The 26,358-nt window shown below is 39.3% G+C and overlaps 1 protein-coding gene across 1 annotated transcript in view; it reads left to right on the top strand.

Moving 5' to 3' along the window:
• The window catches only part of LDLRAD3 (low density lipoprotein receptor class A domain containing 3), a 105,046-nt gene extending 82,778 nt beyond the window's left edge, over window positions 1-22,268 (top strand). The window contains exons 5-6 of the mRNA XM_031505051.2: window positions 15,514-15,859; window positions 17,443-22,268. Of these exons, the coding sequence (XP_031360911.1) occupies window positions 15,514-15,859; window positions 17,443-17,704 (608 nt within the window). The 3' untranslated portion in view covers window positions 17,705-22,268. The remainder of the gene's footprint in view (window positions 1-15,513; window positions 15,860-17,442) is intronic.
• Window positions 22,269-26,358: the final 4,090 nt, after the last annotated feature.

Below are 26,358 nucleotides of genomic sequence, written 5' to 3'. Positions count from 1 at the left end.
TTTCACTGCATACTTAGGTTTTTTAATAAATACAAACATCTGTAGTTGTGTCCTACTAAACAGCTTTGCCCTGTTTTCAGCTACTCAGATCTATCACTAAGCAGGTAATTGCTTTCATTGCTTGGGTTTTGCCCAGAACAAGAATCCCTGTCTGCATCTGACATAAAGCCTTTGAGATTCTTGGTCAAAAATCTCAGTACAGAAAAAGGATGAAGACAAATTTTCCCTCATAGAGGTCTGGAAATCAGTGGGTGGGTTTCAGATTGCTGACAGCTATCCCAGAAGTCCCTGTAGGACATAACTCAGGAGAGAATAGAACTTTTTGCCATCATTGTGGTGGGTGTGTTCTTGGTATCTTCCAAGCCCCTGGTGTGAACAGGAGGAGACTCTGCTCAAGGTGACAATCCTCATGCTCATGTCTGAGGGGAAATGCTTTGAACTGATACCATGTGGTGAAAGACTCCTCTTTTCTTTCCCCTTCCCTGTACCACCCCTTGTCCCCTATGAGAGCTCTGACCATTTCACTTGAAGTGACCTGACCCTGACTCCTGTACCGAGGTGGCTGAGTGAAATGGTCACAGTGATGAGTTAGAGGAGAAAAGTATCAATCAAACGTGTAGATGTTTGGGGACTTCTGCATCAGGTCCACTCTTATTGAGCTGATAAAGTTAATGTTGAATAGGCCATTTTCCTAAAATGGGTTGATTTATTTCCATCAAATATTCAGTTGCTATAGACCTCAGGTATGTTTGGATTAAACTTGTAAAACCAGTACTTCTTTGTGAGCATTGTATTACTGAGAAAGATATTTAAACTGTGCCATAAGGGACAAATTCGTGGCCAGCATCCTGCCAGACTGAGGATTTTCCATTATACTGAGGTCATCCTGCTAACCTTCACTGGCTTCAAGGGAAAATAAGCTCATTTTAAACCACAGCAATAATTAAATCTGCATGCCTACTTGACTGATTTAGTGTTTAATTAAAGCAGAAATATTGTGGTGGGGTAGTTGAAATAAATGACTGTCAACATTTGTAACGCTGACAGAATCTTTTTTTTATGTTCTTTTTTGGTTTTAAAAAATGCTTCTTAGTGTAGCATGTAGGTATGCACTGAGAAACCCTTAGAACATCTGAACTAGCATGAAATTTTTGAACCGTGTTTTCTGAGGTTCAAATAAGAGCATAGAAGACATTCATCAGATAAAAGCGCAGAGTACAAAAAAAAAAAATAATTTCACACCAAATCATTAGTTTTATTTTTGTGTATACATCTGTGTAACACTTGGTAGCCATTAGCACAATGGAAGTTTCTTTGGTTAAGAAAATATGAGACTGGTTTACAAAGAACTTTGCAATTTTATGTAGGTAGAAGTATTTAATTATAGTCAGTCTGTAAAAATGCACAAGTGAATTTGTGTTTGGTTCACTTTTAAACTGGACATGGGAAACAAGCAGGGATTTTTCCTCATTGAATTGCAAATTATCTATAAAACAGAAATCATTGGTTTCTGACTGTACCAATCTAGTTTGTTCAGAACCTCTTAGCTAATAATACACATGTGGCTCACAGGTTCACAGCTACTCACAGGCAGCTCTTACTCTATCGAGGCAGAACAAATGCTGCATTCATTTGCTTTACTCGTAAGGGATCACTTGTCATAGGTCTTTATCACATTGCTGAAAGAGCTTTCTTGGCATTCTTGGACTCTTGACTTTCAGTGCTTTTTCTTATTAATTACCTTTTTAATTACTCACAACTGCCCTGATTTTTGTTGCAACAAGATGCTGAACTAATCTACAGAAATTTAAAGATTGTAAGAGAAAAATTACCCATTGAGTCATTGGTTTATGGAGACTTATAGTGAAGGAATAAGGAACAAGTGTTCTCCTAGCAAAGTTCTCTTGTGCTTTTGAAAATCTTCTGATTAGAAATTTGCAAGATTTCTTGACAGATGGAAAAAAACAAACACAGCAAGATTGAAGCTTTGAAATTAAGATTGAAAAGGTCTTTTAAATACACTTTGTTTTGTTTAAAACAATAATGAATTATTTTAATGGGTAAAACCCACTAACATTGCCACTGTTGTAAGATCCTAAGGACATAGATTTAAATGAAAATAATAGTGAAATAATAAAAATAGTAGATTGAGTTACATGAGGCTGTATGGCGTGGGCTCCTGAAATGTCCTCTGGTTTGCAGAGATGTGTCACTGAGTGCCAGTTGTGTTTTGGAAATTGCTGGGATTGCCATCCAGGGGTTCTGCATCTTCTGTCTGTGGTCACAGCATGGCATTTAGATACTACTTTATTTGAGAGGAAGATTTTGTATTGTACAATGTCCTTCATTAAAGGCACCCCCAAATCAATAAATCACACTTGATTACAGAAACTGCCATAGAAAATGAGGACACTGTGTGCTTCCTGGGCTAAGTCAAAATTTTTCAGGCAATTATTTTTCTAGACCAAGTCAAATTTTGGCTCTTCCCCTACCTCTTAAAGGAGGAAATATTTGTTACTTTTTCAAAATCAGTTGTAGAACTGGACATCCAAAATCATTGGTCACCCTTGAAATTATTAGGCACAATGCTTAAACCACAGTCACATAAAATTCCAGGTTTGAGCTTTATCTAAGCTGACTGTGGCTGATAGCAGTCTCTGTCTCAAGGGATGACATGCTAATGCACTGCATGAGAGGCCAAGTGGCACTGGGCAGGCTGAATATTCTCTGGAAAATGTAGCACTACCAAGCATATGGTATATATGCATTAGAGCAACTCTCTCTTATTTTAAATGATAACATTTATACTACTCCCCTATGCTGTATTACTAAAAGCCATTAAAATAACATTTTGGCTATGGCACCATCTGAGGTAAAAGCACCATGCTTTCAAGAATGACTGGTTTGAAAAATTTTCAATTAAGCTTGAAAGGACAAAGTGCAATATTAACTAACTTGCAATTAATTTCAGTAGTAATTATGTAAAAAATTCCAGGCATATAGAAGATGAGAAGCATGGCATAATTAGTTGTGGAGGTTTTTACTGCTGTAATTACAGTGATAAATATGTATGAGGCTGTTTGGGGAAGGGAAGCACAGCAAGCAATTGTATTTAATTAAACTTTTAGCTGGCTTAGTTATGGAGCCTGCTCTTTGTTTTAATCCCTTCAAAACTGCAGTGACACTCCCAATGCAGGGTAGTTACACCCCAGAGTGTGAAAATTGCATTTTAGGATTTATTTTTCCTAGGCAGAGATATCCCAGGTCATCTGTCACTTTATGAATCACAGGTAACCACTATGTTCCAATTTTACAGCTCTTGAAACTTTTGTGAAAAGCCTGATGAGAGCAAATTGCACCATTTGTTGTTTGTGTATTTAAAATGTTCAAAGAGGATGTAGAATTGCACAGGTGAGCATGATGCAGAGGAACCATCAAGCACAAGGTAAGAGTGAGTGCTAAACAGAGTGATGTGAAGATCAGTCAGGCCTTCAGCATCCAGAGGTCTTTGTTTAGGGGGTGCTTATCTACAGGAACAAAATTAGCAGAAAAATTGAAGCTATTCGTAAAGGGAGCAAGGAGTCATGCAGACCAGTGTGTGTCTGTGGTTTGTTTTGCATTTTTATTCAGTATTTTTTAGGTACTTGGTATGTTCCACTTAGACTAGAATCCAGTGTGATTTGGTTGTTTTTATTTAAATTTTCTTTCCTAATTTGTGTTTAGACAAGTTTTTAAGCTGAGATATAAGCATATTAAATCAGCCTCCATCTTTAACATGTGAACACTGTATGTGGACAGCTTGTTAAAATACCACAGAGTGCTGGGGAGGACAGGACTGGGTTGCTCAAGGATAATTAAATGCACCTTAAGAGTAAAGTAATAAAGCTGCCTCCTCTTTGATAGTAAAGAAAAAGTAAATAATTCATTAAAGTCTCTGTGTGTTTGGAGAGCAGGGTATGGCTGATGGAAGCTGAGCACTCCCAATTTCTGATCCTGGCTGGCAATCTTTAGCTCAGCAACTTGAAGTGAATAGTTTTATTAATTTAGGTCTTGCTTTTTAGGTAAGGAATAGGTTTACCTATCTTGTTGGATTACGGTAACATTTACGTGATTTGCCTTTACATACTTAAAGGAATAGTACTAAAAAAATACTATAGTTGGCCATTTGCATCTGTATATAAAGGAGTAGTAGTAAATGGTTTTGTTTCTCCCTCTTTCAAATTACATAAACTCTTAACCTTTAAGAATGATTTTTAAAATTGCAGCAGATGCTTGTGTGTGTAAATGGAAACATGTCTCAGCTATTACAAATTATGCTCCCTAGAAGCTTTTATCCAGCCCACACAGTCCCCCAGCGTTTAAATTTAGTCATGAAGCATAATTTTACCTATTTTCTCTTCTTTCTGAGAAGTGTTTCATTAAATTTCTTTCATCTTTTCCCTTTTGCTCTCCTTCACCTTTAGTTCTAATCTGTCCAATTATCTAAGAATTAGTCACTGAGCTTATTTTTTATAACCAGTGGCTATTATAAATACTTCAGTCATATCTCCTCTTAATAATATTTTCTCAATACTAAATAAAGCATGCTTTTTTCTCTCTTGATATTTAAGCTCTGTTTCCCCCATTCATCATCTTTGTTTCTCATGCTGCACTCTCCATCAACCTAATTCTGTCTTCAAGTAAGCTGGCCAAAATAGGCTGCCAGTGTTCAAACATGGTTTCATTGGGGTTTTGCAGAATCATGCCATAATACAGTTAATATCCTTTCCTTGTGATAAGCCAGTTTTCTATTAACCTTCTTTACCACTGCTATGCATTAGCTGAAGTTTCTGTCAATAAAGGCTCGTTCTCATGTGACACATTAGCTAATTCAGTGCCTTTTAAACTATGCTAAGCTGTACTAATCATTGTTATTTGCCTCCAGTCTTTTCACGCAGAACGAGAACTATAAGTATGCCACCAAAAATCTCTTTATTTGCCCTTGCATACAGTAATTATCTTGACAAAGTGATTAATAGTTATGATTCTTGCCTCTTAAAACAAATTTTAAAATACATTTTTCTTTCTTGCATTGTACACATGCTTTTCATATCAAGAATTGCACAATTCAGTATGACTAGTTTAGTCAGTCAGCCAGGGTCAAAGGGAAAATAAATGTTTCCACAATCTCTCTGGAAACAAAAAGCAAGACTACATCTTCAGCAAGAATAAAATCTGGCACTCTCACGTTCATTAGACTGCATTTGTCAGTGCTGAATAAACAGCCTTTCATCAAGTGCAGCAATTTTCTGTTCTGTAATTAAAGATTTTTTTTTTTTTTGCTTAATTTATTTATATGAAAACTTGCTGAAGTGAGACCAAAATTTTTATAATGCACATTTCAAAAACATATTCTGGATCAAGTCCCAGGTACTATAATATCTTGATTAAGCGTCTGAAATGTTATGCTAGGTCCATCCACGGGGTAAAGGTATCCAAGTGTCCTCTGCACTCTAAAGGAGGAGATGAGCTCCTTCTTCCTTTCTGAATGCATGCTTAGCTTCTAAGGCTTATCAAATTTATTGATTTGTCAATGAAGTATGAACTCCTACTGAACTTGGGAGAATAATGGGATCAAGTAACAAGGGATATAAAATTCTTTACAGGAGGACCTTCATCCTCATTGTTAGGAGGTGGTTTTTGTCTTTTTTTCTGTTTATCTGAAGACAGGTTTGGTGAAACAAACATAGGTTTGTCAGCTCACTAGGAGAAATAACCCAAATTTAGACTTTATAGGGTGTTTTGGGTTATTTGATTGGCAGGGTGAGAGTGGTGTTATTTCTGACTGCAAGTCATTGTATACATTCAGAGGTTTCAGGATATTCCCAAAGCACAGCTAGACCATTGCTAGTTCGAGGGGATCTGTTCCAGTGCTGCATTCTCCTTGCCACTTCTCCAAGTTGCACTTCACACCAGAGCTACACATGTAGAGTAGTAAGTTACTGTGGTGCTTTGCCTTTGGAAGCAAGTGGTTCAAATTCAACCAAGATTGCCATACTTAAAATTTGTAGGATATTTTGTATAAGGTAGGAAAACTTTGTGAAACTCTCCTGAGGACATACAGGAATGATAGTCCCTGTGGTAAAACCATTGGAGTGGTCTGTGTAAGTGGAAGTCTATAGGCATGGAGGCACTTGGTGCTACTACTGTTTATTCACTGGCAGAGGTGACAACTCTAATCAATTAGATGTGTGAAATAAAGCTGTGATTTCTCACATTAGTCATTTGGGACACTTCCCTGCAGTGTTTGAAAGCCCTGCACTTACATTGTTAGAGCAGGCCTGGTTTTGATTCTCATTAATTTCAAACTTCTGTATTTAAAAATATTTAGAGTTTCTCTGCAATATTTTCTTCAGCCTAAACAATCTCTTTTTGGTAGTTTGTGTCTGTGTGGGCATCTGATACTTCATGTTTTTCTCCATCAAGCTCTGATTCACCTTTGCTTTTTTTTTTTTTTTTTTTTAAAGTGTGATGTCCTGAGCTAGGTATATACTCAAGCGCACACCTTGCTGGATTCTGTTGGTGGTATATTTTTCACTGCTAGTGAACATGCTGTTCCCTGCTGACACCTGACTACATGTGATCCTGACCGTTCCTGCTATTTTAAAATAATTTTTAATTTTGATCTCATCTAGCAAGGTTGTTGTTGCCTAAGAGCAAGCTGAATAAGCATTCTCTGTCATTCAGGTAATTACTGAATAGTTTCAGGTTCAGAGCAGAGGCTTTTGGACCCCCCTGAAAAACTTTCAGTTTTCTAATGAGCCACAGCAGCCACAGTCTTTGAATGTTTCCCTCCCAACTCCTTATTTTCAGTGTCATCTTTTCTGATCAAGTGAGATTTTTATCAGAGGGTGAAAAGCACATGTTTATCTTCTTCCTTGTGTTAATGCCTTCCAGATGCTTGTTAGTGTCCCATTTGTGTACACTACCTTTCAAATGCAGCTTTTTTGTTTTTCTTCTCTCTGCCTCATTTGCGTCTCTGTTCTTTCTTCCTCCCTCTCTCTTTCTCTGGCATTTGACAGTCTGAGTCTTGTGATCAGAAAGGCCAAAAAGGGCTGTGCAAAATAGCTGCTTTCCCAGCCAATTGCTGTCTTATCTGCTTTTGTGTTTTGCTCCTTTTTTTCTGTTTTTTATATGTACATATAATATTTAAGGAAATATTTAGAATTTGATTTGCAGCCAAGTACAGTGTTCATGAAGACCTTCCTAAAGGTGGAACTTTGAACACAGTGAAGCTACTGAGGCCACTGTTTGGCAAGAGTTTCTTGAGTTTAAAAATCTTGCAGCTAAAAGGAAACATTAGTTTGTATGTCAAAACAAATGTAATGCAAAGTCAGGATAATTTTAACAGGGAAAGCATCTCATAATGGAACTTCACACGGGTGTATTGTTTGTTGGAACCAAGCACTGAGCTTATCTTGGTTTGAACTGTATACCCACATTGCTCAGTTGTTGTAGTCTTGCTTTCCTCTCCAGTCTCCTCTTGATTCCTAGAGCCAGAGGGTGTCCTGCAGGGTCTTGCTAGAGTGGATTTGCTGCTGGTTCCTTCTGTGGCATCCTGGAGGAGGCAGTCACTGAAGGGGCATTGAGTAGGTATGACTGAATGGGTGATGGAAAGGGATTAGGTGACCTGGAAGGTATTGTCTGTCTCTGTGGATCTGTTTCTTTTTTTACTCAGGATCACAACCTGCTCAAGGTTTCTAGATTGGTAGTAGCTTCTTGAACAAGTGAAGCTATGTGTACTGTGTATCTGGCAACATATCTTCTTCACAATTCTTGAAAATAAGTAGAATTGACAATAATGTTATGTAAAGCAGGACATGGATGTTGTACTAACACTTTTTCAAAAATCAGAGCCATTAAAATACAGTTCTTGAACGATTAGACTAAATTTATAAACTGATTATAAACTTACTCTACAATAGATTTAAATCACATTTGAGCAGTATTTCTTGCCACGTATACCTGACTGCAGGCTCCATAAATCCTGCACTGCATTTCTTCAAGGCTTATTATCCTTCTTACGCTCCAGCTGTTCATAGCACTAATCAGCACCCAGGAAAAAGTTAATGTGCACATTCTAGCTGAGCACTGTGTGTCTCTTCTTGCCAGCTGTAAAAATGCAATTCAGCTGTCCTGCACAGCATCCTACATTCGGCTTTTTCCAGACATTCTCTTGAAATAACATGCTTTTTTTTTTTCAGGCATGTAGATCACTCAAGATAAATTGATAACAGTTTAGCAATGGGTGTAATCTCTTTTCAGAGTTGATAGATGATAAAAACACAAGCATTTAATCCACAAATTTTCATTTTAATTAATTTACTTTTTGTTTTTATTTGTTGGGTTTTTCTGCCTCCTAGATATTCACATGATTCCAAGGAATGTTAGTGGAGTATGTCATGGCAACTTGGATTCTAAACACTTAGGGAATAGGAAAAGCAAAGCCACCCATGGCCTTTGCTAAGCCTGTTTTCTGTCATACTTTTGACTTGGAATTGTACTGATGACCTTTCAAAATTAATCAAGGTAGGGCATGCCTTTGCACTGGCAGGGCGCTGATACTATTCCAGGCTCTTACCTGGCTCAGAGCTACAATTAACTTTGGCAGAAGACAGGGCAGTGCATTTGCACATACATTTGCCAGTGATGCCAAGGTTATTTGATAGAAAATAGTATGCTTTAGTCAGAGAACTGAAGATGAAGTTGATGTTACAGATAGGCTTGGAAGGGACCTCTTGAATGTCTCCAGAGAGGGAGATGCCATGATTTCCTTGGACAGCCTCAATGTAATGGAGTTCTTTCTCATGATGAGGTGGAACTTACTGTATTTTAGTGTATTTCCATTATTCCTTAGATATTGGAGAATGAGTATGCCTGGGTCTTGCTGGCTGGATTTCACAGTTCTGTTAACTTCTCCATTAGAACACGATACTGTTTTAACTTTCGAGACTATCCTGTATTACTCACTAATGGTACACAAGAGATTACACAGCAACCAAAGACCTCAAACTTGGACGTTTATGCAGTTGGGGAATACTGTGTGAGACTGGAATATCTCTCGGGAGATTGGAGGGAGGAGCAGGCTATGCTTTAGGATCAGTGGCTATCATCTCCAACTTAGGCACCTCTCGTGTAATGGCAGTAGAGCCTGGGTGGTGTGTAGTTGTTGTGTGTCTCAGCAAGAGCACCAGAGCATGTTTATGCTATGAAGATTATACTGCTCTTTCTTTGAAGCAGATTTTTGATTTATTTTATAAACTTGGTCTACCAAAGAGCCTTCTGGTGTGTGCAGTTAGAGATTTTCCTTCTGCAGAGCAGGTTTAATTTAGTGCTTGGGAGTGGCCAATAGTAGCACAAGCCCCAAAAGCTTTTAGTGCCCCAGACTCTTCCTGTCATAAAATGTTACAAGAAGTCCATAGTAACTAATTTTGTGGTAGCCTTCTTGATGGTGACCCTACATTGACAAACTAGATAGAGGCGACTGACAGGACAAAGTTCTTCCTTTTTATGTTTTACCCCTGATTTGGGCCTGTTTTTTGTAGTGACTGTGATTTAATCAAAGTACACCACTGTCCAATCATGTGTCTAGGAACTGCTGCATAGATCAATGCTGGAGTAGTCCTAAATTACTTATGAGTAACACTTTAATTTCCTCCTTGGGCTCCCTCCAGCTGACAAGTCTGGACCTTTTGTTTCTGTGCTTTATGGCAGGTTTTGGCTTTGCAGGTTTTTACATTGCTGCCAAGTTAATTTTAGAACTTTGGTTGCTATGACTACTGCTAAGTATTTCTTAGTTCTCCACTTATTTGCTCAGTTTGCTGATTTTCTTTTCTTTGTGTGTGTGTGTGTGAAGTGCATGGAGTAATTATCCTGCCCTGCAGAAGATAAAACAGGATGGCATGTGAGAGGTGAGGCTCTTGATCTTCAGGCTGACTCAGCTGCTCATTTAGAGCAGCTGCAAAGACTTGAAAGCACAGCTCTTGTAGAGCGTGGTCAGGATGAGGATTTAAGTCTGGGGAGGAAGGCACTGGTAATGCACCCATTCTGGTGCACTGAATGAGACATGCTGGCACTGCTTCTAATTCTGCTGACTGGTACTGTCCTTAGGTTTATCTGTGTCTTGCTAGCTACTTTTATAACTATATATAGTTCCAAGTCTTACACTTAGTTTTACATTCTTGGGAGCAATAACCATTGTTTTGCTCAGAACCTCTAAAGTGCATTATACAGAGCAATTCTGTTTCATTGCTCAGAGCTCAAGTTGTTACACTAATACCAATAGTGATGTAAATATATATATATATATACATATATCTATGTACAGCTAACAAATTATTCATATCAAGAGATCCTACTGTGTTTGTGCAGGCAAGGTCATGACTGTCTTTCCAGTCATCTGAAGGAATAGGTAAAGACAGGGCATCCAGTGGTATTTAAGGCTTCTGATTGATATTTGCAACACTTGGACTTTTCAGGAAAATGTAGTTCTTGTATTAAAATTTTGGAGAATGTCCTGAGAATGTGGGACCATCACTATCTAGTTTTCAGGTGGGGCTAGCCGGGCAAGGAACCAGGCAGAGGTGGCAAAAATTACCTGATGGGTAATTTCAAGAGCTGGGAATAGATCCACCCTTTGTTCCAGCTTCTTAGATCAAGATGGTTCTGTTTGCTGTGGTTCTGTCTGTGTGATTGGCAGGGAGTTAAACACAGGATAACGTTGGTACCATTTGAAGCCACAACATCTGTGCAGATGCCCATTGTCTGTCTTTGTCTGTGAAGCCATCACTGTTATAGACATATCCGGAAGGAGTTTCATCCTGGTGCCTTCCCAGAAATCTTCCCCATTTACCGAATACCTGTTAAGCAAAAATGGAATCATATTGTATTCCTCTGGCCAATTCCCATAGATAAGGCCTGCTTAGTATGTGTAACACTTCCATTAGTGAATCTCTCTTCTGTGCCTGAAAAGGAGAAAGCCATAGCAAGGCAAAAACACGCTTTGAATGCAGTTGAAAACAAATCCTTGTCTCTGGTGTCTATGGGAACTGTGAAGCTGTTCAGGAGGGGAACAGTGGTAACCTAGCAGGAGGTTTCATGAGGTCAAGGTGCTGTGTTGTCCGTGAGAGATCTTGTTTGTAACACTGAGAAGGGCAATAGGGAAAAAAGATAAGTCAGTTAGAAAAACATCATGAGAATAAAGAACATTCTAAGAGTTCAGTGCACAAAATCTATGAAAGATTTGTTTTAAGGGCAATAAAATCATCAAGGATGAAAAATTTAATAAGGGTTTTGGGAGACTTAGCTGGATGCCCTAAGAACTCCAAACACAGAAAGTAAATAATGTGCAGAGGCTCTGCCTGTCTGCATTTGATTTTTGTAGTCTTTAACCTTCCAAGCTGCAGCTCTGCACTTTAACCAGTTGGAATTTAAATGTGTTGTTACAGTAGCATCTTTGTTGGAGATGGACCATGACTCGTGCTCATTAAGGCTACAGATGTCTGCTCAGATTATGTATTTCAAAAGCTTTTTCTCCAATGAACTGTGAAAAGCCAGGCTTGAGCAGAGGATTGTGAAAGATAAAATAATAGCCTCTCATCCCTATGTCTGGCAGACTTAATGCAGTTTCTCTCAGATCTTTTTTAAACTTCAAGACAGCAAATTTGTTCACAGTCAATAAAATAGACCTCTAAGCACAACCTGCTATGTTTCCTTTATCAGTGTTTTCCTAAATATTCACAAGGCTTTTTACACTCCAAAAATCTCTAATCTGTGAATTCAGTATTCCCGATACTGGGGTTTAATAGGCATAAGTGGCATTGATAAACTGTTTATATGTGGCGTGATAGAAAATGGATCTTCTTAAGGGAAAAAAAAAGGCATTAAATAGTAAATACTCCATGAATTTAAATGAAATTTGTTTGCCCTCTCACTCTTTTTCATGCCTTTGCACTTAGTAGCAGAGCAGACAGAACGTTTTAAGCCTACCTGGATAATGCCTGCTTCTCCTGGGAGATGATAACTGAATTACCAAGAAATTCAGTTAAATGACTTCTGTGATGTGTAAACATTTGCTGAAAGTTATTAGAGCAGAGCTAAAGAGTCATGGATTTTGTTTCCTTAAGTAGTTGTGCATGTCCAAGAGACAGTTTTCAGGTGTTCTCTGTATCTCACTTCCTCCCTTTTACATCGAGTGCAAAATGGATAGAGGTTCATCAGGCAGTCTCAGCTCAGTGCCCCTCATTCCCTTCCAAACCTCTGAATATTCACCAAGCTCTACAAAAAAAACCCAGAATGTTATCAAGGAGTTCTAGAAAGTTGCTTATTTCAACATGATCAGCTATATAGGAAGACAAAGCAAAAACTTGATTTAAAAGTCTCCTATATGCAAAGCTGTCTCATAGTTCTCTACTATGTTTTGTTTTAGCAGCACCATAGAGCAATTTTCTTGTCAAAGTGTTACTTTAGAAGACCCTTAAGGGCAGTTCACCTCTCTAGGACTGCAAGCCATGCTGTGTTGAGAGGCTCAGGTAATGTTACTTTCATCTTTTTCAGGATTGGATTTACTGGCCTTGCTAGAAAGAGAGATTAGGTAAAGATATTGATCTTTCGTGGAATAAATTATATCACAGCCAAAGTGAAATGCCACTGGACTTCACTTGTGAGTGTGGATTGCTAAGAGAACTTCAGATTGTCTTCTTCACCCAGAAAACCCACCAATAAGGCAAGAATAATGTTGTTATTGTGGTGAAAGAAGACTTAAATTCAGTCGTAGCTGAAGCTTCCTATTTAGAACTCCATCTCATGTACAGTCTTTTCCTGGACAGATATAAAGACTACGTGTGTTTAGGGAGCTGGATTATTTGTATGGGGAGGGTGCCTCCTCTTCACAGGATATGTGTGTACTCCTCTGTGCTGCTGCTTCATGTTAGAGACATGTGGGCTAGAATTAGCTGAACTGACAGAGATGCTAATTACAATTTTTATGCAATATTGCTGTGTTGGCTGGTTCAAAGGTTGCACCAGACAAGACTGTTCAAAACAATACCCTAATAGCTCTGCTTTTGATTCAGAGACCTCTATACAGATCCCTAGGCATGCCTTTAGATTGCTCTAGGTTGCAGAAAGACCGTGAACTAAATGGGAATACGAGAAACAGATCTAAACACCCGAAAAGGAATAGAGTTACTGGTAAATAAATGATGCCACAGTAATCCCAAATCTCCAAAAGAGCGTGTTAACTGCAAAGTTATCCCAAATCTCTGCAAAGTATGTCTATGATTGTCGTATTAAAAGGATTGTAAAACCAGATAAGAGATGTTTTGTTTCACACTGTTTTGAAGTTGATCATCAGATCCCATCTGAATTTTGACAACGGAGTTTTTCTTCAGCAATCTAGTTAACTTGTTTGGATTTATAGAACTGGTTCTTGTAGGACCTAGATGTTATCCTAAACAGGTGGATAACTTTAAAAGTTTGGGAAAAAAGTTGATGGATAATTCACTTCTCATTTTTCTCCCCTTTTAGTAATATGGGGATTATACAGAGAAGAGACTGTGCTGCTGCAGAATGACCCTGTGGTAAATAATTAGGTCTCATCTGATCTGCAAAAGCATCCTGTTTGCAGCCTTATGCCAATGCACTGTAACCAGTGAGCCAAGTTGAATGAGAGTCTTGTGGTATTTTACTGGGATGTCATAATAGATTTACCTTCCTCGCACTTGCTGCAGGTAGTAGTGTTCATCCACGGTCAGTCCTTGAAAATAAACTTCTTGATGCTTGCATAAAAATGGTCTGCTTGTCATTATATTCCCTGCACTGGCCCTTGTCTGTGATGTGTGACATGAATTCATTTCTCAGCTGTTGAATTTAGGGAGTGTATGAAAGGAGACAGAGTAATATGTGATGAGCTGTAATTAAAATTACTAATGCATGTCAGTTCCTTTCCTTCCTTCTGTTCTCATTTACATTCCTCTTGCAGACTTGGTTTACTTTGCTGAGTGAGCCATAGACCAATTGTTGACTGGAAACAGTGATTTCTGCTTTCTCTAGCACAGTTGCACAGGGAAATAAAGTTAGCAAAGATCCCCCCTGAGGTGTTACACTAAATATCAGAAAAGTCTGGCTTGCAGCTTGCCTGAAAAACTCTGGTCTGTGGTTGTAGTGGCATCATCAGTAAAGCAGCTCTGAGTGGTAGTTTTCATAGTTGGTGGCAGGACCAATAATCACAGAATGGCTTGGGTTGGAATGAACCATAAAGACCATCTCATTCCAACCTCCCTGCTGTGGAGCAGATTTCTCGAAGCCCCATCCACCTTGGCCTTGAACATTTCCAGGGATGGGGCATCCACACCTCTGAGCAACTTGTTCCAGTGCCTCACTACTCTCATAATGAAGAAATTATGTTTTCTTTGTTCTGTTACAGTCTTTTTTTTCCCCCCATCTCATATCTTCTTATGAAAGTATCTATGCTTTAAAATGAAGATGTTTAAAGGATTCGCCATTTTATGTTGTATTATCTTACTGACAAATGCAGAAGCTATTTTTAGTGATGCTGGAAATTGTGGCTTGGTGTTTAAACATTTAAGTGAACTACCAAAATCAAATATTGAGAGAGATACCTAACGCATCTTGGATGGAAGCAATTGGGTGCGTGAGTAAAGGTCTTCCATTATGCTGGGCACAGTCAGTGTGTATTTCATTATCTGTTGTTAGAGAAATATGTTAGTGGCTCTGTTGCAATTCTGAATGACTGAAAAGATGTTTTGCTTGATAAGGAAAAAAAAAGAAAATCATATGCTAGGACTTACTGTGCCAACCTTCTGCAGTAGGAAATTACAAATTTGGATGGATCATGCTCTTGTAATTGTGTGGATTTGAGGTTCTGTTTGTTTGGTTTGGTTTGGTTTTTACTGAGCCTCATATTTTTCTTGAGGTGGATGAATGTCAGAATAGCTTGTTTGAGGCTGTAAGGAATTACAGGCTGCACAGAAAGATATTGCTCAATGTCTGCAAGACCTTGTGGACACGAGGCTTAAATGGTGTCAGGGAAATGTAAAGTTAAAAAAAAAAAGTGTTGCGCCTTGTACATCTCTGATTCTAGTGAGCTTTGCCAGATACAGCTGAGATATTGCTGTTATGGCTTGGAACTGGGTATCTCACCTCTGGAAACAAAAGCTGTGACTGTTAGGTGGGGTGGGGGAGATACTCATGCTACTACAGAGTGTATTTTCCTCTTTCTCAGCTTGTCTCTCTATAGTTTACTTGCTGGCACTACTGTGGGTGGGAATGGACTGAGGGATACTCTGCCAATCTCCAGTTTGCATGCATGTGCTTTTAATAAGCTCATTTTTCAGAATCTGAAGGGAAAACTTTCTCTTGCCACACAGTGTGTTAGCAGAAAACACAGCATAGGTCAAAAGCAGTTTTATATTGCAACCGATCTCAGGCTTCCTTTTTCCTTTTGTCTTGCAGAGGCAGGGAGTGGCCAAGATTACGTGACCTCCGAAAATCAGCTGCTTTACTACCCCAGTATTACCTATGCCATTATTGGCAGCTCTGTCATTTTTGTCCTCGTGGTGGCCTTCCTTGCCTTGGTGCTGCACCACCAGCGCAAGCGCAACAATCTGATGACGCTGCCGGTGCATCGCCTGCAGCACCCCGTGCTGCTGTCTCGCCTGGTGGTCCTTGACCACCCGCACCACTGCAGCGTCACCTACAACGTCAACAACGGCATCCAGTACATGGCCAGCCAGCCCTACCACAGGCCAGTGGAGCTGGACTCCCCGCCGTCCTATTCAGAGGCTGTGCTCGACCAAAGGTACGTGCAGGACCTGATTCTGGGCTCACCAAAGCATCCCTCTGCTGGTCACAGCTCTTGTGGTCTGTGCTGCTGCTCCTCACTTTCTGCTGCTTTGACAGAAGTCCAGTACAGCACTTCTATCGCCTGCACAGGATGAAATTTAAGTAAATCTGAGCTCATTCTGTGTATGAAAAATTCATGGTTCTCAGGTCTGTTTACTGCTACTGGTATTAAAAGAGATTTGAGGCAAACTCAAATCTCTTAGCACAGATTTTAAGAATGGCAAGAGAATGTATCACTTGTCTAGTAGTGATAACCTGTGCTAGTCTGAAATCAAAATGTGAAAACTGAATTTGGAGTTTGACCAAAAAAACCCAGGTAAGTTGTAGGTCATAGCACTGAAAACATACAGCCCTGTTCATTTATGGTAAGTCTGTAAAGGTGAGAGTGTTCTTCAATTCTTTTATAAAGAAACCGTATCATTCTTCTGCTCTGCACTGCTTTACCTTTTACCAAGAGAAGAAAAGAACAGAACTTTGGAATGGAAAGGACTCTTCGTAATTTAAGTAGCTGAGAGTGCTTTGAAGTTCAGTGTGGGTGTGGCTTGTATGTGATGTTTTTGTGGTTATGTAGTTATGACACTGGTTTTATTTGTACATGATTAACCTTCATTTTAACCTCTCTGTAAAGTCTTTCCAAGTAAAACTTGTAAGCAGACACCTCCCTACCTAAAAGGCATATGGTACAAGCTACAACAGTTCAGATTGCTCACTATCTGTTGGTACTTACAGTACGAATTGTGGGATTTAAGAGTAATTGTGAATTCCTATTCTCTTCTGCTTTTGGGTGTAGGTCCCTTGTCTTAATGTGGACTTTCATAATAATGATATCTTTTTGTTATTAAGGACAACTAAATGAGCAGGTGTCCAGATTGTAATCACTTCTCACCTGAGCTGATAAAACCATCAGCAGTTTTGGAGCTAATTGCTCCCAGTGCCTGTTAGCAATCTGCTCAACCCTTGCTTGCTATCAGAACAGTTTTCCTGAATGCAGTGCTCATCTTGCCTGTGCCTATGTAACAGTTGCTCTGCATGTGATCCCATGACAGCCAAAGTGATTTGTCAGTGTGGAGAATTCAGTTTGTTATTTATTTGTAGACTGTAAGCCATTAATCTCTGTCACTTAGTGGAGGTTTCATTGGAGCTTTCTTCTGCTTATGTCATTATCTATAGGTGTAAATCCACCACTTAATGTTACTTCTTTTAGTGTTTTCTCTGGTGTAAATGTTAAACAGAAGTTTCTTACCTCTTGCACAGTTGTCTTTGAGCCAGCTTTGTTGGAAGTCCATAGCCATCTAATTCAGCATGTGGATTGTTAAACAGGTTGTCATTACTATATTGCACCTTAGCCAGAAACCTTGCTTCCCAGTGGTGTGTGGATAATTTGAAATGACCTGAATAATGTGAGCAGGTCTGAGATCTCTTGATATACACCATAATTGAAAAGCTAAGAAGTACTGTTTTTTTCATCATTGGAATACCATGTACTATCTTGTGTCCCACTGTTTTCAGTAACTTCTTACTCTGTTGTGTGTCTTACAGCAGACCACCTTGGTTTGACCTTCCTCCACCACCTTATTGTTCCGAATCTGAATCCCCTAATCAGCCAGACCTTCCTCCTTACCGCTCCCGCTCGGGGAGCTTGGCCAGCACAGACACACCTGTGGCAGAAAGTCCTGTGGGCACATCCGACAGCTGGACGAGAGACGTCCATGGCAGCATGGATGGGCACAGAACTCTGCTGGAGAGGACAGTGGATCAGAGTGATCCTCTGGTCAGCCACACTGCTGAAAGAGAAGTGTAACTGCTCCAGTAGTTGGCATGGTCAGAAGGCGTTTACTGTGTCTGTGTGGGTTAATCTGCAGTGGCTAATAGGTTTCAGGGGGACATGTGCCTGAACAATAACTTGCTTTGAATTCACACTGAGTTAATATTTGAATTCAGCATTTTGGGTTCATCAAAGGCAGAGCAAGGAGAGCTAAACCTAGAGTCACATCAACTCTCCACAGTATTTCTGTGAGCAAGTTCTGGTTCAGACAAGTAAGAGAAACATCAGTGCTTTGTCAAAAGAACTGATGCGGTGTATTTATTGGACTGCTTACTGTATATGAATGTATATATGCGTGTGTATAATATTTACAGAAGTTGCACATGAGAGCTCTGCCAGAAGGACTCTTGTTTTCAGATTGCCTTCCATCCTTTCAACGTGGGAGCTATTTCTTCTTACCGTCTGGTGCCAACTGGTGGTCACTGAAGCACATGAGAGGCACTCGTGCTGCTTGGAAGTCTGGTGCCCCATGCCAACCTCCTGGCAGTGTCTAAATTGCAGAAAATCTCCTACTTGACCCATCTCTGTGTGGCCTGGAACATTCTCACTGGAAAGGAGGTTTAAGCTTATGAGGATGCAACAACTAAATAAGCAAGGTTTTTTTTTTTCTCCCCAGATGCCAATATCTAGGCCAAATTTGCATGGGTTATCTCAGCAACACCACAAAGGTTGGCTTATCTGTCAAATGTCAAGGCTGAGTACTGAAGCTTCTCAAAACAACAGAGCAAGACTTTTTTTTCCTGTGTGGCATAACATTACTACATGTATTCCCTTAAAAAAAAAAAAAACAAAAACCCACAACTAAACAAACCCCCATATTGTTCTAGAAAAATTTTCAACAGCAAAACTGTGGTGAGGCAAACACCCAGCACAGAAAGCTTTAATGTCTATGAGTAGTTTGTTATGTTTGTAAAATACCTGAAAGTAGGTCATGCAGTGAAAGGTGTGGGCTTGGCATCCCATCTGCAGCATGTGTGTGTACATGCATGGATACACGTGTAATACTGTGTGTAGGTATGTACATAGTGTATCACTTGGTTTAGTTCTGCTACAACCACAAGAACTCTAATGTCAAAGTTTTGGTTTTGATAAACTCATTGGTTTTCACAGAGTTTGCATTATTCACATTCATTTGGTTGAAATTCTAGCTTCTGCAGCAGAATTATTTATGTCTGTTCTGTCGTAAGTCTTGTAATGGTCTCCTGTCAAATGTTTCAGTGCACCTTGTTGGATCACCCTGTGAAAGCACCTCTGAGGTTAAAGGTATTTAGAGAGGCAAGAGGGAAGAAGCTGTGAATTGATATGCCACTGCAGTGCCGTACTTGTGCTCAGTATACAGAAAAGTGTAGCGTCTTCCTCTTGTCTGGGGGAAAATTTGCCTTGAAAAATGATTTATGTTTGTCTATCCCACATTTCCCACATTTTCTATATAAAAAAGAGCAGTGTCATTAAACAGACCTTTCTGTTTAAAGGAAGTGAAGGAAGCTGACTGCCCACGACTTCTGCTTTCTTCCTCCCATCTTTGTGAGGTAGATTCTTTTGCCCAAAGGTTACATGCTCAGAGCCCAAGAATTTGGAGTGTAGGTAAGGCAACAACTTAAATTCAGTCTCAGTTCTCATAAATACACCTGAATTTTTAGGGAAGGGGGGTTAGGGTGTTGTTGTTTTTTGGGTTATTGGTTTTTGGGGTTTTTTTCCATTTCCAGCTTTGGAGTCTGTTGCCACACTATGCAAGAGGCAGGGACCAGATAGATACACAAGCACAGGTCATGCCAGGACTGAGGACATGGTGGGGAGTCCTGGAGAATTCTAATGCTGATGGGCTAGGCTGACTTTGGAAGCAGATTAAGGGCAGCTTTCATTACAGGCTTAGGCAGCCTGTGGTAAAGTGCATTGGTGAAGATGCTCCTAGGTCCTTGCAAAGTAATGTAAAGGAGTGGCTCAGATTTCATCTTTGCTGAGAACTTGAGCAAGGTAATTATGCTGTCCTGCACAAAGCAGGATTTAGCTTTATTACTGACTGACCAAGGTCATAGGCAGACTGTTGTCATTGCACAGAGCAGACAGCTATTCTTTATTTTACGGGTAGGTCAGACTCAGCTATGTGAATGAGTTAATAGTACAGATGGGTGCAGGGACATCTCCTGTGATCACTGGACCCTGCTGTCTCTCTTGCCTTTGAATAAGGTTCTGCTTGGCCTCTGTAAGAGCTGTGTTAGACTGTATCATAATTAACCTTATTGGTTTTCTGTTGCAGTTTTAGAAATTTTATTAGTCTTGAAAACACACCATTGAAGAGTTTGCTGTAGTTTCATTGTAATTAGTTATCTTTTTAATTTTAAAGTTGCCTAAAGCTGTATTAGTGAAACTAAATCTTTGTGTCCACTACCCCTTAAACAAGCCTTCCACAGGGTATTGCATTTCACCATGTTTATTCTGAGACACCAGAGGTTGTGCAGCCCAAATACTATGTGCCTATGGCATCTGAAAAATATTGCCTCACATTGCTAAGAAGTTGGAAAAGAGTGAATATATCTTGTTTCTTCTGTCTTCTGTGTCAGTCACTGTCATATATGTACATATATATATTAAAAAAATACTTTCAGGATGTATATATTCATGTAACTTTTGCATTAAGATAATACATTTGGACTTTACCAAAAAGAAAAAAAAGAAAAAACATTCTTAATGGTGTGATGTTTTCCCTTCCAGCTAAGGGTGTATTTATCTTTGTATAGGAATTGTCTAGTTTTTTGAGAACACATCTTAAAAAGGAGATTGTGCCTTTCTATTTGAATGTTGATTGGAAAAACTGTTACCTGCATTTCTGGGTGTTGTTATGTATCATTGTCTAGAGATCCAGAAAGAACCACAAGTCTTGTCCTCCTCTTCATTGTTACTTATGGGGACCACTGAACTTCAAGGACTACAGCAATTCAGTATCTTGTTCCAAAAAGGTGTGCTAAAACTTGGGGTGGCTCATCTTACTCCAGTTTTCTGGTTGTAGAACAGGTTTGCTAGGCTGGTTTCTTTGAAAATTGCTGTAGTATCACACAGAAGTTGTTTATGATGTCTCATTTCTAGTGTGTTAATACAGCATTACGCTGCATTATTCAGTGGAATCTTTGGGAAATGTGCTGATGAAATGGAATATTGAAAATCCTGCAGCTTGTAAGGCTGAAGTTAAATGTTCATCCAATACCATGTGGTAGGATTTCTTTATGGTAGCAGGTAAAATTGAAATTGATCATCCTATTGTTTGCAATTGTTCTTAATCTTTTAGTTTTATGTTAGTCATCCAAGATTTTCCCTTTCTACTTAATATTTAAACAAATTGGTGTTATTTCAAAAACTTATTCTTACAAAAGTAAAATCAATTAAAGCTCTTTTCAAGAGCCAAATTGTTTCCACATCTGTACTGAATGGTGACCACTGTATTGAGTACTTCTCAGTGCAGCTACTAATATATTTGAACAAAAGATTTTGAAGAAATGACTACTTGAAATAAGTGAAGGCATGTCAGAAAGAAGATAATTTAAATACAAACAAATAAATAAAATTCAGGAGCTTCAACTGTAACCTCTGCTGAAATCAGTGTGCTGTGTATTTAAAATGAAGCCATTAGTGATTCTTCTTGATAGCAATTCCTTGTAAGGCAAATTACCATTTACATCTCTGGTATTGGAAATGGAAAATTGGCACTGATGCTTTTAAAAGAGAGCTTGTGAATAATTCTCTTGGCTCTTGTCTGCAGTGACATATACAAAAACACTGATTGAATTCAATTTTTAAATAACTGCATTCCTTCTTCCTCTACTTTTAAACCAAATCACTTTTATTTACACCACTTCACTTTGATACAGCTAATAGGGCCCTTGTGATAGATTTAGAAACTGAGTGGAGGAAAGAGATGACTCTCACTGTAATTAAAGCTGCAGCTTGTTAATCTTGTGCTCTTTCCTTTTAGACATCGTAGCCAAGACAAATGGTTTTAGTAGATAAGCAAAACTATTAATAATGAAAAGGATGGAGGAACACTGATTTTGATTTTTAATTAATATTTAAAACTGTATAAATGAAGAAAAAAGTTAATACTGTATTTTTAATGTGGTGGTCAAATGACAAGTACTGTTTTTAACCGTTGCTTATTTGAAGCTATTTGCATATAATGCCTGGAACTAAAATGGTAAGACAAGGGCTTTTCTTGCAGTTCTTACTAGTTCTGCAGTATTTTTTTATTAACACAAGGTTATATTACACCCGTGGACTAAAATATGGACTGCAGGAATAATTTCAATACTGTGCTGGATTCTGCCTGAATGTATCCCAGTACAGAACTGTGGCCTTCATTTGTCTTTTCTTTTTATTTTTTTCCCCTGGTTTGAGGGGTTTTGTTAACTTGAAATGGAGAATTACTTAAATGCTTTAAAAGAGGTTGTATGTTGAAAGCCAACCTTGTCTTAAACTTTTGTAAACTGGAAATCTTCAAAAATGTATTCTGTATTCCTGAATAAAATTGGTGTTTTAATAGTGTTCACAAGTGGGCATGTCCCCTGTCTCATAAAGTCGCAATCGTTCTAGTTTTATAGCCTCCTACATGAGGCTTCTTACAATTTCATTTACATTCCATGTTAGGTTTTGTTAGTTCTTTGTGGGTTTTAAGTATAGTTTTTAAACAAAGCGATATTGGAAATCACATGTACCTGTGTGTATAAAAAACTACTGATCATATTTATACAGATGAAAATTGCTTAATATCATAATTTCTCATTTTGCTGTCCTGTTTGTGCTCTCAAAGATGAGGCATCAGAATGAGTTTTGTTGTACAGATGGTACAGCGTTTTTGCTGCAAAGCCGCAGCAGAGGTTGGAGCTCTGTGCTGGCTGCTGTATATGGATTTAGCAGCAGAGCTCAGGGGCTGTCAGCATTAGCCTCTACCTCCCCCTTTGTGCCTGCCACTTCCCCAGCACTCGTGCCCAGCACAATGTCCCTGTTTATCTCCAGGTCTGTGATCCACGTGCCGGCTGCGTGAGGCAGATTCAAGTGCAGATGCTCTGGGGAGGCAGCGTGTCTGCCTGTGGTCCTGGGTCAGGATCAGCCCCTGACAGATGCCTTGTGCAGGCACCACCACTATCAGGGCAACCATCAAAGCCCAGACCCACTTCTTGTCTAAAGTCCTCTCACTGAAAGGATTGCTGTAAGAATACCCCGATGTTACAAAGTAATTTTTCCCAGACTAAGGAGAATTCAAATGTTATGTCTAAATAGTTGAATCTCTGTAAGTATACAGAAGTTGACATATTCCACTTCCATGATTCTTCTCCACTTGCTAACTTCACAGAGGCCTGCCAGTTTTATTGTTATCCTCATTAATTGAATCACATACCCTGAGTCAGATTCAGATTTTCAGATGGAAATCTTTCTTTGGTGATGGCAAGCTGCCCCAAAATTGCTGTGGGTACAGAATTCACACCAGCAGCACAAGGGAGATGGAGCTGTTGAGGCTGCCACAATGGGACTCTCTGCAGGAGAGGGAATGCTGGAGTCTCAGGGCTGGCTCAATCAGTCAAACCCCAGCAAAATCTGTGCTTGAGAAATGTTGATGATGAGTACTATAGTTTCCAGCTAAGCTCCCTAATTAATCTTTTTCATTCTCTCTGCTTTGATTTGTTTAAAGATCCTATGTTTTACACCTTAAAAATGAAATAGGCAGCAGTGATTTCCGAGTGCAACGTCTTTTCTTGCTGGTTTGTAAGCAGTTTGTTATTCAGTCAGCCTCAGTTATCTGTTGGAGAGAGAGCTGAGCAGCTTTTCACTGTTTGGGGAGCTTTAGTCCAAAATGATGTGCTGTTATTAATTGAAGCAAAGACATCTTCACATGTAAATTCACAGCTCTTCTTTGCTTTTCAAAGCAAAGTTGAAGGTATGCATATTGCATAAAGCACTTTGGAAAAGTACTGGATGGATCTCTCTAGGGAATTAACTTTTCTGTTTATCTGCCAAACATACTGTGAATAGATAAACTGAAATGTGATTCTCTGCTCCCCAAAAATCTCAGTAGTATTCCTTACAGCCTTATTGTGGGGACCACTGGAGAAGAAGAAATAGAGCAGTTTTGGGGCTGATCTGACCCTTAGCATTTCTGTGAGAATGGGGACAAAGTGTTTCAGTAGGTGCAGTTGCTTTGATGCTGGACACTGTGCCAAAGACCCCCATTCACTGAGAATTTATTTGGGACCATCACTTCCTGTATGCTTCCCAATAACCACTGTACAGGTGGCTTTTCTTTTTTTTCCCTCCTAGTTTTTTCTTACCTAAGGTTAATTCCTATCAGTTACCCTGAGGTAAAACCTTTAATCTCTCATTATTTGATACCACAGCCTGAAATGCCTGCAGTTTTAAACCACTGTCATTTTTCAGCACACAAAAGTACAATAACCTTCACCTGTGCAGGAACAAGGGGAGTAACAGCTCAGCTTCCCCCAAACCTCTCACTTCTCCAGGAGCACCCTGGCAGCCTCATTTTGACTGAACAAATCTGAGTCTCTTACATTTATTTGCAACACCTGTTATTTCCTTGACAGATGCGGGTCCTGTAGTGGCACAGTGATGAAGAAGTACGATGTTGTGTTTGACAGAGTAGATTTTTCTTCTCATTTGTTGGTGACAGAGGTCTTTCAGAAAATGCTCTAATTGCTTCTGGCCCAACACTGCATCCAAAGTAGCACTATCTCACAGAGGTGTGGGGCAAGGGGAGGACAGTAAGGTTGGCTGTTTAATGTATATGTATATATATTACTGCTTCAGATATTTTTTTATGTGTTCCAGCTCTTGTACCTGAATAAAAAATATTTAAGTGCTGCACAATAAGTGAATTTGCAGACTAAGGAAGTATGGTTGATACTTGGCTGCTCTTTTGCTAATTTCGGTTTACTCAAATAATGATGTATAGTCAAGAGCTAAAATTCTCCATGCATCTGTTGCTGTGTTTATTGTTCTCCCTTGGTAGTCTGTGCAGAGCAGAGGAGTTAGCAGAACCCATGAATTACCCAAAGTGGATTTGGAGAGTGCTTTGCTTCAGAAATAAAGGAGCTGGCTTACATATCCACTTGCAAGGTGTCATGTTAGATATGCTGGTTAAGACATGAGTTACATAAAATAAAATCGTACCTGAGCTTCTATAGGAAAAAAAAAAATGGCAGCAAACCTGTGACTCTGAGAGATGCAGTAGATCTTCATCAGCAAAGTCAGTCTAGGAGCTGGCTGCAGGTCAGGGTTAGAAATTCCTGCATTGTGACCCTGAGTGAAGCTGCAAGTGCAGCACTCACAGGAAAAACCAATGGTTGTTTTAGGTTTGGTAGCATGAGTTGGTCTCTCCAGTATCTCATACCTGAAACGTGAAAATCATTCTAGACCAGTTGTCAGCTTCCTTCAGGAAGCCATGTGGAAATTGTTTGGCTGCTTCTTTTACATCATGTTTCTCAAACAACTAACCTCTCTCTCTCCCTTTTTATCCATTGCAGAGATGGGAGGAAGATTTGAGCTGTTTAAGTAGGGACAGCTGAGACAGGGAGAGACATCAAAATGAATTTCAGGAATAACAGAACCTGCATCTTCCAAGATCCAGATTCCTGACCACTGGATAGTGTTGTCTTATCCATGTATTTAAAATCTTTTAAATCCATTCCATTAAACAGAAGTTTTTGCAGATTTATGGAAGGGGGAAAAAAAAAAAGGTAAGTCTGGATGTGCAGGTAACTGTTTTAAGTTCTTTTTGTGAAAATTCACATAGTCATCAAAAAAGCATGAACAAATATTTGAATTCCTTATTTGCATCTATCTTCTAGGTATTTGTTAGCTCTGTTATTTCTGTAGACTCATTGAAACAGTTACTCTATTTCGCATGGAGGAAGATTTTGCTCTAGAACAGGATTCTAGGCTAGGTCTTAACCTAGAGTGGATATTTCTGTAGGTTTCCACAAAGGAAGCTTGTAGCTTAAATATGTGGACTCCAGAAGGGAGCTGGGAGAGTGTACTGGAAATGGGTTGCTGTAAATAATGCTGGTTTAAAGATGCACATTGGAATTACAGTGTGTGGAGGGAAGGGCCACAGGTACTAGAGGCCCTGAAGGAACAATTTGTCAGGTGGCTGGCACCGACATTTTCTGCTGTACGGAACTGGGAAAAGAAGGGGGAGGAGGTGGGAGGGAGGAATGTCATTTTGACCCTGAGTTTATAGGTAGCCCAAAGAGATACAAGGAACTACAGAGAGAAGAGTGTGACCTGGCTGCCTTTCATGCAGGCTTTTGAAAAATTAGCTCAAGATAGTGCTTTGAAGGGTAATATTAGTAAAAAAAGAAAAGAAGTTCCTACTTTCTTTTCTTGATACTGATACCAAGAACGAGATGGCTAACGTGGGCGAGAGTGATTCAAAATGATTTTTGGATGGCTTTTTTTTTCTTCCTTTGAAAATTTAGGTGAAGTTAATTATGGAATGGCAGCAGCATCCTAACTAAAGTGAGTGCTTTCATCTCACCTCCTGCTTTTAAAATAGCTGTGCTCTTATCTCTGCTTTGAGGAAGGGGGTGTGGGGGAAGAGCACCCTGGTGCTCTTGCAGCCTGACAGTCAC

Source organism: Lonchura striata, chromosome 6, assembly GCF_046129695.1.
Source record: "Lonchura striata isolate bLonStr1 chromosome 6, bLonStr1.mat, whole genome shotgun sequence".
Lineage (NCBI taxonomy): Eukaryota > Metazoa > Chordata > Aves > Passeriformes > Estrildidae > Lonchura > Lonchura striata.
This window is presented reverse-complemented; position numbering and strand designations above follow the sequence as displayed.